The sequence below is a fragment of the Phyllobates terribilis genome, unplaced genomic scaffold (genome assembly GCF_046119375.1).
Source record: "Phyllobates terribilis strain yellow unplaced genomic scaffold, ASM4611937v1 Scaffold_36__1_contigs__length_13169755, whole genome shotgun sequence".
Classification (NCBI taxonomy): domain Eukaryota; kingdom Metazoa; phylum Chordata; class Amphibia; order Anura; family Dendrobatidae; genus Phyllobates; species Phyllobates terribilis.
Genome location: NW_027362796.1, coordinates 813,260 through 829,745, shown reverse-complemented (window position 1 = coordinate 829,745; position 16,486 = coordinate 813,260). Strand labels below are relative to the sequence as shown.

At 43.2% G+C, this 16,486-nt stretch overlaps 2 protein-coding genes across 2 annotated transcripts in view; both read left to right on the top strand.

Annotated features, from left to right (window-relative positions):
- Window positions 1-5,844, top strand: part of LOC141182758 (uncharacterized) — a 42,956-nt gene extending 37,112 nt beyond the window's left edge. Inside the window, exon 7 of the mRNA XM_073660862.1 lies at window positions 3,180-5,844. Coding sequence (XP_073516963.1) covers window positions 3,180-4,978 — 1,799 coding nt within the window. The 3' untranslated portion in view covers window positions 4,979-5,844. The remainder of the gene's footprint in view (window positions 1-3,179) is intronic.
- LOC141182760 (uncharacterized) overlaps window positions 1-16,486 on the top strand; it is a 166,749-nt gene that overhangs the window by 33,299 nt on the left and 116,964 nt on the right. The window lies entirely within an intron of this gene.

Here is a 16,486-nt window from a genome sequence, read left to right as displayed (position 1 = left end):
GAGAATCACCTCTGCAAGACAATTTTCAATTACATTGGTTCCCAGGGTGATTCTAGGGTGACTCTCATGACGGTCGATGTCCGCTATAATCAGTCCTTGTGCCGCTAGTTCGACTTTACCGATTTTAATGGTCACCTCCTTGAATCCCACCTGCGGCACGGGCTGACCATTGCTGGCGATGATACTCAGGTCGTCGTCTGGGTAGCGGGTTATGTCCGAATCATTCCAGTACTGCTTGAAGAGCACGTACGGGATGGTGGTGACCTGTGACCCAGTGTCTAGTAGGGCACTCATAGGAATGCCATCCAGTACCACAGGCAAGATTGGACGTCCCCCTACGTATTTATCACGCCAGTTTGATGGGCCTGATGGTCTTACGCCTGGGGGTTGGCCCTCTACCCCAGGTTGTGCCCGTTTAAATGACAGTACCTTGCCACATGTCCAGGTTGATTGCAGCGGCGGCAAATAGGTCGTCCGTCCTCGTTGTATCGATCGCTGGGTCTTCCTCTGGCCGGTGGGGTCCTCCTTGGTCGGCGCCACGGGATGTCCTCCGGTCCGGATGCCAGCTCGATCTTCCCTGCAGTAGAAACCTGTAAAGACTGCACAGTTCGGGTTAGCGCGGCAACGCTTTTAGTTAGCTCTTGGACCTGATGGTGCAGGTCTGTAGCTGGGTCATTGTTTAAAGCCTGCGCATCAGCTCCCACAGGCCCTGCAGACAAGGGCGCCGTCTCCTGGTGATAAGTGATAGCAGGGCGCCTGTGGGTCACAGCGCCACCTGGTGCCGGTTCTCGGAGCACCCGGATGGCTCTGTCCTTGAACTGTGCAAAGTCCAGGTCAGGGTCCTGTAAGGCCATTGCCCGCAACTGGGTTCGGTGGGCATTGCACAGTAGACCCTCAATGAATTGTTCAGTCAACAGCTTATCTTCATTTCCCACGCTGTCAGGGTCTGCCTGCTTAATGGCTCTCAGGGCCTCTTGTAGGTTTAGAGCATAGTCTCTTATACTCTCATGTGCCCGTTGTTTGCACCCATAAAATCTTAGTTTTATTTCGGCTGAGGTGCGGGTGTCAAATGTGTCTTTCAGCCGGGTTAGTATGTCTCTGACAGTCCTCTTCCTCCCAGGTGGCCAGGACTTTACCTCCCTTTGGGCTGCCCCGATTAATTGGGCCACCAGGATGCTCACTTTTTGCGCCTCCGTGAGGGGATACACCTGGAAGAGACTATCCAGCCTTTCTCTGAAGTCATTTAGGGTATGTGACTCCCCTGAGTACTGGGGTAGCCAGGCTGCCCCCGGGATATAGGGCATGGTGAAAGGCATGACCGCAGCAGCGGTGGCGCTGGCGGCGGTTGCGGCGGTGAAGCTCTCCTCCGTGTCCGACATCCTCCTCCCCCCTAGTGGACCGTGGCCTACCTTGCGATGATCCTCTTCCGTAGGCCGCGGCTCCGCAGTGGATCGTCAGGGTTGAGGACCTTCCGTCGCGCTCCTGTGACGTCGGCGTCTGCTGGGCTCCTTCCAGGACCTTACGCAACGTCCGGATGTGAGGCGGGGCTTCAGTTCTCGCGGGCTTTCGGAGTCCACGCCCCTCTTCTTCCCGTGCGGCGTCCCGAAGATGGCGTCCGAAGACGGGAAGCAGCTGCGGATGGCGGGAAGAAGGCAGAAGACGGCGGGAAACGGTCCAAGATGGCGTCTGATGGCGGGAATCGGCTCCGGATGGCGGGAAACGACTCCGGACGGCGGGAAACTTCACCACAGGTAAGTATAAAAGTCTCTTTTTCAGGCACGCAGTACCCGGTGGTTGCAGGCACGTAATCCTGCCGACTACGCCAAAGTTGACGCGCCCCCTGGGCCAGTGCTGTAGTGCGGCGCGCGTGCGCGCGGGGAATACCCGGAGCCGGATCCGATGGGGGTAGTAGTCTTCGTGTGGCGGTGACCCGGTCCGTGCCCAGGGTGGTCAAACTAAGTGCCAGTTATTGGTATGATGGTATTAGTGTCCGACTACGCCACCCGTTGAATGCGGCTATGAAGCCGCCGCTGCAGGGCAGTCCGCTGAGGCCGGTGGTACGGATGTGCAGCGTGGATGGTATAACCCCCAACGGGAGGGGTATGGCCTCAGGGCAGAGGATGAGGTTGATGTTGGGAGTGATGGTGTGGATGTCCCAGCACTAATGGTGCGACAAGGAAGCACGGAGACGCGAGGGTACAGTTCAGGGTCTTTACTGATGGTACAAGGCAAATTCCCCCGGGAGTACTGGCTAGTAGTTGGGGCCTGGGTAGTCTGCGAGTAAGCCGGAGTTCCCCTGGCCAGGTGGAGTTGTAGGCCTTCCCGTTAGTCTGTACCCTTCCTGGCTACCCTGCTTTCGGCGGTTACAAGTAGCCCACGTCCCTGGGTATACCGTGTGGTGCTCACCCGTATGGCTGGTGACCTGGGGCCTCCTGTTAGCCTCCGCTCCGGGATGGCGGTGCTGGTCCCTTCGTTGTGACTGAGCCTCCGGGCTTTTATGGCCAGAGGACCTGGAATCCCCTGCCGGATGGATTCTGCTGCTGGGTATATCTTAGTCCCCACAGCCTCGGACTCCTGTGTCCGGTTTTAGTACCTTCTCCCAGGGCGAGCTCTGCACAGCTCCAGCCCCTGGCGCTTCTCCTTGGCTCCTACAGAGCTCCTGATGTCTATCTGTCCCTGTTTCTGCGTGTCCAGACCAGACTCCGTCTCTGTCTGGAACTCCTCTCTCTTAACCCTGCCTCAGCCCCAGTTTATGTAGGGGAAGTTCTTCCCCTCCCAGGACTGGGCAGGAGGTGTGGCATGCTTAGGATTCCTGCCCAGGAGACCTCCCACCTGCTCACAGACGTAATATTGCTATTACTGTGGAAACCAGACCCCTGGGGTGCCACACATGCTAATCCAGGAAAATGAAGAGATATATGCTCAAGTTTAAAAATCTATTTTATTAGACACAAATCTAAAAAATAGAGGAATATTTAAAATATTTTAAATATTCCTCTAGTTTTTAGATTTGTGTCTTATAAAATTGATTTTTAAACTTGAGCATATATCTTTTCATTTTCCTGGATTAGCATGTAGCCCAGGGATGTGAATGTTTAGACATTTTAAGTAGAAATGTTCAAAAATATAAATTTCAAGGATATTTTATTCAAAATTAATAATTGTTTTTTTCTTGGCAGATGACTGTACCAGGAGATCAGATGGACAGGAGATTTTTAAATCTGACGATCTTGAGATCCCACAGGATACAATTGAAGTGAATGCCATTACTCCAGATATACCATCATCCCTTCACAGCAAACATCAATCATCTGATCCTATGAAACAGATCCTGTCTTCTGATTCATTACCGACTACTAAGGAAAATCAAAATAAAATAAGCATTAAAGAACAAACTGCTCCTAAAGCAAAGAAATCATTTTCACGTTCAGAAAATGGAAATAGTTTTACCCTCGAAAAGTCTATTCTAAAACATCAAAAAATACACACAGCGGACAATAGATTGTTTTGTTCCAAATGTGGAAAATGTTTTAACCAGAAATCAGTTTTTGTTAATCACCACAGAACCCACACAGGGAAGAAGCCTTTTTCATGTTCAGAATGTGGGAAATGTTTTAACCAGAAATCAGCTTTGGTTAAGCACCATAGAACCCACACAGGGAAGAAGCCTTTTTCATGTTCAGAATGTGGGAAATGTTTTAACCAGAAAGCATATCTAAATAACCACCAGAGAACCCACACAGGGGAGAAGCCCTTTTCCTGTTCAGAATGTGGGAAATGTTTTAACCAGAAATCAACTTTGGTTAAGCACCACAGAACCCACACAGGGGAGAAGCCTTTTTCATGTTCAGAATGTGGGAAATGTTTTAACCAGAAAGCGTGTCTAAATAACCACCAGAGAACCCACACAGGGGAGAAGCCCTTTTCCTGTTCAGAATGTGGGAAATGTTTTAACCAGAAATCAGCTTTGGTTAAGCACCATAGAACCCACACAGGGAAGAAGCCTTTTTCATGTTCAGAATGTGGGAAATCTTTTAACCAGAAAGCATATCTAAATAACCACCAGAGAACCCACACTGGGGAGAAGCCTTTTTCATGTTCAGAATGTGGGAAATGTTTTAACCAGAAAGCGTATCTAAATAACCACCAGAGAACCCACACAGGGGAGAAGCCCTTTTCCTGTTCAGAATGTGGGAAATGTTTTAACCAGAAATCAGCTTTGGTTAAGCACCACAGAACCCACACAGGGAAGAAGCCTTTTTCATGTTCAGAATGTGGGAAATGTTTTAACCTGAAAGCATATCTCAATAACCACCAGAGAACCCACACAAGGGAGAAGCCCTTTTCCTGTACAGAATGTGGGAAATGTTTTAGCCAGAAATCAACTTTGGTTAAGCACCACAGAACCCACATAGGGGAGAAGCCTTTTTCATGTTCAGAATGCGGGAAATGTTTTAACCGGAAAGCGAATCTTGATAGCCACCAGAGAACCCACACAGGGGAGAAGCCCTTTTCCTGTTCAGAATGTGGGAAATGTTTTAATCGTAAAATGATTCTTGATAGTCACAAGAGAACTCACACAGGGGAGAAGCCTTTTTCTTGTTCAGAATGTGGGAAATGTTTTAATCGTAAAATGAATCTTGATAGTCACAAGAGAATTCACACAGGGGAGAAGCCTTTTTCTTGTTCAGAATGTGGGAAATGTTTTAATCGTAAAATGATTCTTGAAAGTCACAAGAGAACCCACACAGGGGAGAAACCCTTTTCCTGTTCAGAATGTGGGAAATGTTTTAACCAGAAATCAGGCTTGATTAAGCACCAGAGAACCCACACAGGGGAGAAGCCCTTTTCCTGTTCAGAATGTGGGAAATGTTTTAATCGTAAAATGATTCTTGATAGCCACAAGAGAACTCACACAGGAGAGAAGCCTTTTCCTGTTCAGAATGTGGGAAATGTTTTAACCAAAAATCAGCTTTGATTAAGCACCAGAGAACCCACACAGGGGAGAAGCCTTTTTCATGTTCAGAATGTGGGAAATGTTTTAACCAAAAACCAGCTTTGATTAAGCACCAGAGAACCCACACAGGGGAGAAGCTTTTTTCCTATTCTATTTTTTTTTTAATCCAATAAATTTTTATTGAGATTTTTTCATTTTTTTTTTTTACAAAACAAGAAACCAGTACACACAATAATAAAATAACATACCATAGGGATGACATACATGCATCTCTCCTATATATCCTTTCAGCTTGCCCATTACCGTCTGATAACTTGCAGTTACTAATATCTTACAATTAACATTCCACATTTTTTAAATCTTTTATATAACCATAATATTGTAATAAACATTATAATCCTATACACATATAGGTGTGCTATATTACCCATACCACATGTTAAGGAATTCCAATACACATTACAATGAAACATTAGACCTCGCCAATACCCCCCTTCCCCTATAAGTCATTGTCTCTCCAACAATAACCCCCTTGATGGCATTCCTGGTGTATCCAACCATAAGCCCTATATTTTCTCTAATTTATTCATTGAGTTTTGTTTTTTACATACCCCTTTTTCTAATCTGATAATATTATTTATCCTATTTTTGAGTTCACTCATTTCTGGAGGTGAGGGGTTAATCCATTTGGATGCAATATGTTTCCTAGCTTGAAATAAAATATGTGAAATCCCTATTGAAATTGGATCAAATTCCATATCATCTTCTAATATACCTGATAGGCATTTTTGGGTCTGGTTGAATATCTATTTTTATATACCCTCTTTATATTAGACAAAACTCCTTTCCAGTATTTACCGTATTTTTCGGACTATAAGACGCACCTTTTTCCTCCAAAAGTTTGGAGGAAAATGGGGGGTGCGTCTTATAGTCCGAATGTTACTGGGGGGGGTATATATAGTGTGTATGTGTGTGTGTGTGTGTGTATATATATATATATATATATAATACTGTGGTGGAGGAGCGGGGCACAGGAGGCAGCAGCCGCCTGCTGCAGCCTGCACTGTCCCCGCTGCTGAAGAAAATGAAAATTCACTGCTCCCCACGCCCATAGGCTCTCCTTAATAGCGGCACACAGTATATCAACAACTCCGTGTCTATTCCCCTTTTTTCTCCCTTTCCAAAGTTTTTTTCTATTTTAAGGGTCCAGATCTTATTATATGACACCACAAGTGGGTTATAAACTTTTCCCCTGTTTTTCCTTTTTGCATTTTTTTCTCTTTTGATTTAATGATTCTCAGGCTCCCTATGGAGTATTTCCGGGTACACCATATTTACTTACACCTTTGCTTTTGATGAGGCTTGATCATCACGCTGCATTGTACTATATCATTGAATATTGTATTACATTGTGATTATAGTAGAGATTATCCTCCACATGCTCTAATGAAATGATTTATTGTCCGTCTTTCCTGTATGATGTTTTTGAATTCTACCCTTTCCCTTATTTTTTATCCACATAATGTTTCTGTACATATCTTTTGTTTTTTTGTATGCATTAGAGTCTGATGAAGGTCGTGGCTGAACGACCGAAATGTCACATGTTGTGGATTGCATTTTTCATGAATCTCTAAAGGAACTTTAATTATTTGATTAAGAATTATATTTCATACTACTGAATGAGTGCCGGATTCTATATTCACAGTGTATCAGCAGCCCGGCTCCTGCTGCTGAGCGATCGCGTGTGCCCGCTATTAAAGGGCATGAATATTCACCCCCTCTGCACGCCCATGATGGAAGGAGGTTTGCACTCAAAATCTCACGATACATGGTCCCATTCATTCTTTCATATACACGGATCAGTCGTCCTTGTCCCTTGGCAGAGAAACAGCTCCAAAGCATGATGTTGCCACCCCCATGCTTCACAGTAGGTATGGTGTTATTTGGATGCAACTCAGCATTCTTTCTCCTCCAAATACGACGAGTTGTGTTTCTACCAAACAGTTCTACTTTGGTTGCATCTGACCATATGACATTCTCCCAATACTCTTATGAATCATCCAAATGCTCTCTAGCAAACGTTAGAGGGGCCCGGACATGTAATGGCTTAAGCAGGGGGACACGTCTGGCACTGCAGGATCTGAGTCCCTGGCAGCGTAGTGTGTTACTGATGGTAGCCTGTGTAACATTGGTCCCCGCTCTCTCATTCACTAGGTCCCCGCGTGTGGTTCTGGGATTTTTGCTCACCGTTCTTGAGATCATTTTGACCCCATGGGGTGAGATCTTGTGTGGAGCCCCAGATCAAGGGAGATTATCAGTGGTCTTGTATGTCTTCCATTTTCTAATTATTGCTCCCACAGTTGATTTCTTCACACCAAGCTGCTTGCCTATTACAGATTCAGTCTTCCCAGCCTGGTGTGGGGCTACAATTTTGTTTCTGGTGTCCTTCAACAGCTCTTTGGTCTTCACCATAGTGGAGTTTGGAGTGTGGCTGTTTGAGGTTGCAGACTGGTGTCTTTTATACTGATAACAAGTTCAAACAGGTGCCAGTACTACAGGTAATGAGTGGAGGACAGAGGAGCCCCTTAAAGAAGAAGTTACAGGTCTGTGAGAGCCAGAAATCTTGCTTGTTTGTAATTGACCAAATACTTATTTTACTCCAAAATTTGAAAAAAATTTCTTTCCAAATCAGACAATGTGATTTTCAGGATTTGTTTTCTTATTTTGTCTCTCATAGTTGAGGTCTACCTATGAAGTCAATTACAAGCCTCTCTCATCTTTTTAAGTGGGAGAACTTGCACAATTGGTGGCTGACTAAATACTTTTTTTCCCCACTGTACATTAGTGCATTAGGAATCGCCAAAACACCAGATTCCTTGTCACTTTGAAGATATTCACATTTTATCCTAGCCTATCCATATAAGAGAACGAAACTTGCTATGAATTTTCTGAAAATGGGAATTATGGATCCAAATAGGGGCATTATGCAGAATGTATAAGAGTTGGGGCACCAATATCATTTTTAATAAGTTTCCCTCTTCCTACAGACGATAATGGTAATCTGCACCACGCATCTATTTTCTTTTTATACTTTTCCAGAAGAAGATATAGATTCAGTGCAATGTAATCTGGAGTTCTTTTTGTGATATTTATACCAAGGTATTAGAATTTCTCAACCCTTTGTATTCGTGCATGTTCTAATATGCTCTAATAAGGGATATCATCAAATGGTAGAATAACCGATTTATCCCAAATAATGGACAGTCCTGACCATTCACCAAACTCTCCAATAATGTTCAGAATAGGATCAATAGACTTCTGGATATCACCTACTGTACATATACAGTTATATGAAAAAGTTTGGGCACCCTTATTAATCTTAAGCTTAATGTTTTATAAAAATTGGTGTTTTTGCAACAGCTATTTCAGTTTGATATATGTAATAACTGTTGGATACAGAAATGTTTCTGCCTTGAAATGAGGTTTATTGTACTAACAGAAAATGTGCAATCTGCATTCAAACAAAATTTGACAGGTGCATAAGTGTGGGCACCCTTATCATTTTCTTGTTTTAAATACTCCTACCTACTTTTTACTGACTTACTAAAGCACTTTTTTTGGTTTTGTAACCTCATTGAGCTTTGAACTTCATAGCCAGGTGTATGCAATCATGAGAAAAGCTACTTAAAGTGGCCACTTGCAAGTTGTTCTCCTGTTTGAATCTCCTCTGAAGAGTGGCATCATGGGCTCCTCAAAACAACTATCAAATGATCTGAAAACAAAGATTATTCAACATAGTTGTTCAGGGGATGGATAGAAAAAGCTGTCTCAGAGATTTAACCTGTCAGTTTCCACTGTGAGGAACATAGTAAGGAAATGGAAGAACACAGGGACAGTTCTTGTTAAGGCCAGAAGTGGCAGGCCAAGAAAAACATCAGAAAGGCAGAGAAGAAGAATGGTGAGATCAGTCAAAGACAATCCTCAGACCACCTCCAGAGAGCTGCAGCATCAACTTGCTGCAGATGGTGTCACTGTGCATCGGTCAACTATACAACGCACTTTGCACAAGGAGAAGCTGTATGGGAGAGTGATGCAAACGAAGCCGTTTCTGCAAGCACGCCACAAACAGAGTCGGCTGAGGTATGCAAAAGCACATTTGGAGAAGCCAATTTCTTTTTGGAAGAAGGTACTGTGGACTGATGAAACCAAGATTGAGTTGTTTGGTCATACAAAAAGGTGATATGCATGGCGGCAAAAAAACACAGCATTCCAAGAAAAACACTTGCTACCCACAGTAAAATTTGGTGGAGGTTCCATCATGCTTTGGGGCTGTGTGGCCAATGCCGGCACCGGGAATCTTGTTAAAGTTGAGGGACGCATGGATTCCACTCAGTATCATCAGATTCTTGACAATAATGTTCAAGAATCAGTGACAAAGTTGAAGTTACGCAGGGGATGGATCTTTCAGCAAGACAATGATCCAAAACTCCGCTCCAAATCTATTCAGGCATTCATGCAGAGGAACAATTACAATGTTCTGGAATGGCCATCCCAGTCCCCAGACCTGAATATCATTGAACATCTGTGGGATAATTTGAAGAGGGCTGTCCATGCTCGGCGACCATCAAACTTAACTGAACTGGAATTGTTTTGTAAAGAGGAATGGTCAAAAATACCTTCATCCAGGATCCAGGAAATCATTAAAAGCTACAGGAAGCGACTAGAGGCTGTTATTTTTGCAAAAGGAGGATCTACTAAATATTAATGTCATTTTTCTGGTGAGGTGCCCATACTTATGCACCTGTCAAATTTTGTTTGAATGCAGATTGCACATTTCCTGTTAGTACAATAAACCTCATTTCACGGCAGAAGCATTACTGTGTCCAACAGTTATTACATATATCAAACTGAAATAGCTGTTGCAAAAACACCAATTTTTATAAAACATTAAGCTTAAGATTAATAGGGGTGCCCAAACTTTTTCATATAACTGTATAACAGTTTGTGTATTATACAATCACTGTATTTTATGTAGTGTGGGCACCCGCTTCTGCAGTACCACCATGTAACCAATTGCTTGTGAAATAAAGATTTTTGACCAAACTCATGTTTGGTGTTTCTGCTTTGGGTTTCTGATTATTCCCAAATGTTCTGCCATTCATATCCTAGTATAGATATGTCACCATCTTATTGGTACTAGACAATTGTCTGATACTTTTGATACTTTCCTTTGGTTTAATATATATTATTTGCTCCATTTAATTTTTGTTTTTGTTGTGTTAACCCCTTTACCCCCAAACGTGGTTTGCACGTTAATGACCAGGCCAATTTTTGCAATTTTACAATTCTGACCACTGTCACTTTATGATGTAATAACTTTGGAACGCTTCAACGGATCCCACTGATTCTGAGATTGTTTTTTCGTGACATATAGTACTTCATGATAGTGTTAAAATTTCTTCGATGTTACTTGTGTTACTTTGTGAAAAAATCTGAAATTTGGCGAAATTTTAATTTTCATTCGGTTAAATCAGAGCGATATGTCACTCAAAATAGTTAATAAATAACATTTCTCACATATCTACTTTACATAGTTCCTAAATAACAATTCCCACATGTCTACTTTACATCAGCACAATTTTTAAACCAAATTTTTTTTTTGTTAAGAAGTTATAAGGGTTAAAAGTTGACCAGCGATTTTTCATTTTTCCAACATAATTTAAAAAAAATTTTTTAGGGACCACATCACATTTGAAGTGACTTTAAGGAGCCTTTATGACAGAAAATACCCAGAAGTGACACCTTTCAGGTGCTTCACAGGAAGTTTTGGAATATGGAAGAAAACAATAAACATTTAACTTTTTTTCACAAAAATGTTACTTTAGAAATTATTTTTTTTTATTTTTGCAAGAGTAACAGGAAAAAATGGACCACAAAATTTGTTGTGCAATTTCTCCTGAGCACACCGATACCCCATATGTGGGGGAAAACCATTGTTTGGGCACATGGCAGGGTTCGGAAGGGAAGGAGCGCCATTTGACTTTTTGAATGTAAAATTTGCTTGAATAATTAGCGGACGGCATGTCACATTCTGGGAGCCCCTGATGTGCCTAAACAGTGAAAAAACCCCATAAGTGACATCATTTTGGAAAAAGAACCCCTCAGGAAACTTATCTAGATCTGTGGTGAACATCTTGAACCTCCAGGTGCTTCACAGAAGTTTATAACATTGAGCCATAAAAATAACATTTTCACATTTTTCGCACAAAAATGTTTTTTATCCCCCAATTTTACATTTTCATAAAGGTAACAGGAGAAATTGCACAATACCATTTGTTGTGTAATTTCTCCTGAGTAAGCTGATGCCCCATATGTGGGGCAAAACCATGGATTGAGCGCATGGCTGGGTTCGGATGGGAAGAAGCACCATTTGACTTTCTGAATGTAAAATTTGCTTGAATAATTAGCTGATGCAATGTCGTGTTTGGGGAGCCCCTAATATGCCTAAACAGTGGAAACCGCCCCATTTTGGAAACTAGACTCCTCAATGAACTTATCTAGATGTGTGGTGAGCACCCTGAACCCCTAGGTGCTTCACAGAAGTTTATAACATAGAGCCATGAAAATAAACAAAACTTTTTCCACAAAAATGATCTTTTAGCTCCAAATTTTTTATTTTCACAAGGGTAAGAGGAGAAAATGGACCTCAAAAACTGTTGTGCAATTTCTTCTGAGTACGCTGATACCCCAAATGTGGGGAAAAACCACTGTTTGGACGCATGGAAGGTTCAGAAAGGAAGGAGCACTGTGTGACTTTATGAATGCAAAATTGGCTGGAATCGAGAGCGGACGCCATGTCGCATTTGGAGAGCTCCTGATGTGCCTAAACAGCGGAAACCCCGCACAAGTGACCCCATTTTGGAAACTAGACCCCTCAGGGATTTTATCAAGGGGTATAGTGAACATTTTGAACCCAGACATGCGACACAGAATTTTGATAACATTAGGTCATCATATTGAATAAGTTGTCATTAGTCTTGAGCACAAGTACTTGCTACTAGAGTTTGCATCGGGTACCTGGGTATGCACCAAGTATTGTGGGTGCGCAAGTGACATGATCGAATCCTCGCCCCGCATGTTTCACGGTTGTTAAACACCCAAATAAAACATGCGGGGATTGCTCATGTATGGCAGGCACCCACGATACTCGGAGCATACCCAAGCACCCGATGCAAACTCAAGTAGCGAGCACTTGCGCTCAACACTAGTCGCTATATCGTCATCATATTTTTCTTTACTTTTGAAAAAATCCCAGCCCTAACACAACCCTAACCTTAAAACAACCCTAATCCTAACTGTAACTCTAATCCTAACCCTAACCCTACCCCGAAGTATCCATTCACTATAAAGAGGCAGCAGAGTTACTCTGGACTCTATCTGGCCTCTGTTTAGCGGTGTCCTTTTTTTCAGAGGTTCACAAAACTGTGGCTAACGGCACTTTTATGCACATCTAATTAAAAGACAGACACCGTGGGATCACAGGCCAGACTGCGTCCACGGTGCCTCCATCTCACTCATTACAGGGAGTCTTCCGCCGGGGGTTCCGTCTCAATCACGTATTTCAGAGATTTACACAGAAACCCCGGTGTAAGGCCTCAGTGCACAATGCAGGATATGTGTGAGCCGAGCCTTACTTCGATCTTTGGGAGGCATAAAGAACAAAGCAGCAGGTGAAGAATTGATTTTATTTATTTTTTATGCCGTTCTTCATGATTAGACTACTTTATTCTTTGGGTCGGTGCGATTACAGTGATACCAGATTTATATCGTGTTTTTATGTTTGGCTGCTGTCACACACTAAAATACACTTATTTTTGCAAAGACTAGTTTTTGCATCGCCATATTTTGATGGCTATAATTTTTCCATATTTCGACCGACAAAGTCATGTGAAGGTTTGTTTTTTGCACGACAAGTTGACGTTTTCATTGGTACCATTTTCGGGCACACGACATTGTTTGATTGCTTTCTATTCCAATTTTTGGGAGGCAGAATAAACAAAAACCAACAGCTCAGGAATAGTTTTTTTTTGCACTGTTCCGCATGTAGGGTAACACCACTGAATTTAAATTTTTGGTGATACTGAACTTTTTTTGATATATTAATTATTTCTGTCGTTACAGAGTGTCCAAGTAAAAAATTGTTTGATTAAATCCAAAATGGATCATAACCCCTTAACAACATCTGACGTACTAATACGCGTCTGTGCCCTGGGACTTAAGAGCCAGACCCGTATTAGTACGTCATGGCGATCACGCACGCACACAGGCTGTGCGGGCGCGATCGCCGCCGGGTGTCAGCTGATTGTCACAGCTGACACCCGATACTATGCGCAGGGAGCGATCCTGCACCGCTCCCAGCACATTAACCCCCGCGATGCTGCGATCGAAGTCGATCGCAGCATTGCGGGGGCAAGGGGAGGTGATCGCAGATACTCACCTCCTCTTCCGGCTTCCAGCGCTGTCTGCAAAGGCTTCCCGGGTGTTGCCATGACGACCCGATGTCGTCATGACAACATCCGGGTCACCAGACAGCAGGAAGATTGTTTGGACATGCGCAGTGCATCTCCAAACAATCATCTCCCTGTCCAACGCTGATAGCCTGCATGGCACAGGGATGGTGCTGCATTCCTGTGCCATGCAGGCGATCAGAGAAAAAAAAGTGAAAGTCCCAGAGTGGGACAGAGTAAAAAAGTGTCAGAAAGTGAAAAAAAAAATTGCAAAAATATTAAAAAAAAATAATCCACCAAAAATAAAAATATAATGTACCCATCAATAAATATTATTATTAAAAAAAAACAATAAAAGTACACATATTTGGTATCGCCGCGTCCGGAATAACCTGACCTATAAAACTGTCCCACTAGTTAACCCCTTCAGTGAACACGGTAAAAAAAAAAAAAAAAAAATACGAAGCAAGAAACAATGCTTTATCACCATACCGCCAAACAAAAAATGGAATAACACGCGATCAAAAAGACAAATATAAATAAAAATGGTACCGCTGAAAACGTCATCTCGTCCCGCAAAAAACAAACCAACATACAGCTCCATCAGCCGAAAAATAAAAAAGTTATAGCTCTCAGAATAAAGCTATGCTAAAAAATAATTTTTTCTATAAAATTGCTTTTATTATGTAAAAGTGCAAAACAGAAAAACGATATAAATGTGGTACCGCTGTAAATGTACTGACCCGAAGAATAAAGCTGCCTTATCAATTTTACCACACGCGGAACAGAATAAAAAAAAAAAAAATTCCTGAATTGTTGGTTTTTGTTTATTCTGCCTCACAAAAATCGGAATAGAAAGCGATCAAAAAATGTCACGTGCCTGAAAATGGCACCAATAACAACGTCAACTCATCCCGCAAAAAACGAGCCGTCAAATGACTGTCTGCCAAAATCTGGAAAAATTATAGCTCTCAAAATATGGCGATGCAAAAACTAGATTTTACAAAAAATGCGTCTTTTAGTGTGTGACAGCTGTCAGTCATAAAAACCCCATATGATTCTGGTATTGCTGTAATCACACCGACCCGAAGAATAAAGTCGTCTAATCATTTATACCGCACGAGGAACGGCGTCAAAAATAAACTCTTGGGTTAGGATTGGGCTAGGGTTAGGGCTGGGTTTGGGGTTAGGGTTGTGCTAGGGTTAGGGTTGTGCTAGGGTTAGGGTTGTGCTAGGGTTAGGGTTGTGCTACGGTTAGGGTTGTGCTACGGTTAGGGTTGTGCTACGGTTTGGGTTGTGCTACGGTTAGGGCTGGGGTTGGGGTTGTGATGGGGTTGGGATTTTTTTCAAAAGTAAGAAAAAAAGATGACGATATGGCAACCAGTGTTGAGCGCAAGTGCTCGCTACTTGAGTTTGCATCGGTGCTCTGGTATGCATTGAGTATCGTGGGTATTTGAGTGACATGCTTGAGTCTCTGCCCCATATGCTTCGCGGCCAAAAAAACTTTACGGGGATTGCCTGCCATGCACGAGTGATCCCCGCATGTTTTTTTTGGGGTGTCTAATAACCGTGAAACATGCGGAGCAGGGACTCGAGCATGTCACTCGAGCACACGCTGTACATGGTGCATACCTGAGTACCCGATGCAAACTCAAGTAGCGAGCACTTGCGCTCAAGACTAATGACAACTTATTCAATATGATGACCTGATGTAAACAAATTCTGTGTCGTACCTCTGGGTTCAAAATGTTCACTATACACCTTAATAAAATCCTTGAGGGATATAGTTTCCAAAATGGGGTCACTTGTGGGGGAGCTCCACTGTTTAGGCACATCACGGGCTCTCCAAACGCAACATGGTGTCCGCTAACAAATTGAATGGAAAATCGGCTCAAATTGTTAGCGGACGCCATGTTGCGTTTGGAGAGCTACTGCGTGCCCAAACATTGGAGCTCCCCCACAAGTGACCCCATTTTGGAAACTAGACCCCCCCAAGGCATCTATCTAGATGCATAGTGAGCATTTGGAACTACCAGGTGCTTCACAAATTGATTCATAAAAATGAAAAAGTGTTTTTTTTTTCACTTTTTCATTTTTACGAATCAATTTGTGAAGCACCTGGGGGTTCCAAGTGCTCACTATGCATCTAGATAGGTGCCTTGGGGGGTCTAGTTTCCAAAATGGGGTCACTTGTGGGGGAGCTCCAATGTTTGGGCACACAGGGGCTCTCCAAACGCAACATGATGTCCGCTAACAATTTGAGCCGACAATTTGTTAGCGAATACCATGTTGCATTTGGAGAGTCCCTGTGTGCCCAAACATTGGAGCTCCCCCACAAGTGACCCCATTTTGGAAACTAGACCCCCCAAGGCACCTATCTAGATGCATAATGAGCACTTGGAACCCCCAGGTGTTTCACAAATTGATTCATAAATATGAAAAAGTGTTTTTTTTTTCACTTTTTCATTTTTACGAATCAATTTGTGAAGCACCTGGGGGTTCCAAGTGCTCACTATGCATCTAGATAGGTGCCTTGGGGTGTCCAGTTTCCAAAATTGGGTCACTTGTGGGGGAGCTCCAATGTTTGGGCACACAGGGGCTCTCCAAACGTGACATGGTGTCCGCTAACAAATTGGAAAATCGGCTCAAATTGTTAGCGGACGCCATGTTGCGTTTGGAGAGCTACTGTGTGCCCAAACATTAAAGCTCCCCCACAAGTGGCCCCATTTTGGAAACTAGACCCACAAGGCACCTATCTAGATGCATAGTGAGCACTTGGAACCCCCAGGTGCTTCACAAATTGATTCATAAAAATGAAAAAGTGGGTTTTTTTTTCACTTTTTCATTTTTACGAATCAATTTGTGAAGCACCTGGGGGTTCCAAGTGCTCACTATGCATCTAGATAGGTGCCTTGGGGGGTCTAGTTTCCAAAATGGGGTCACTTGTGGGGGAGCTCCAATGTTTAGGCACATCACGGGCTCTCCAAACGCGACATGGTGTCCGCTAACAAATTGAATGGAA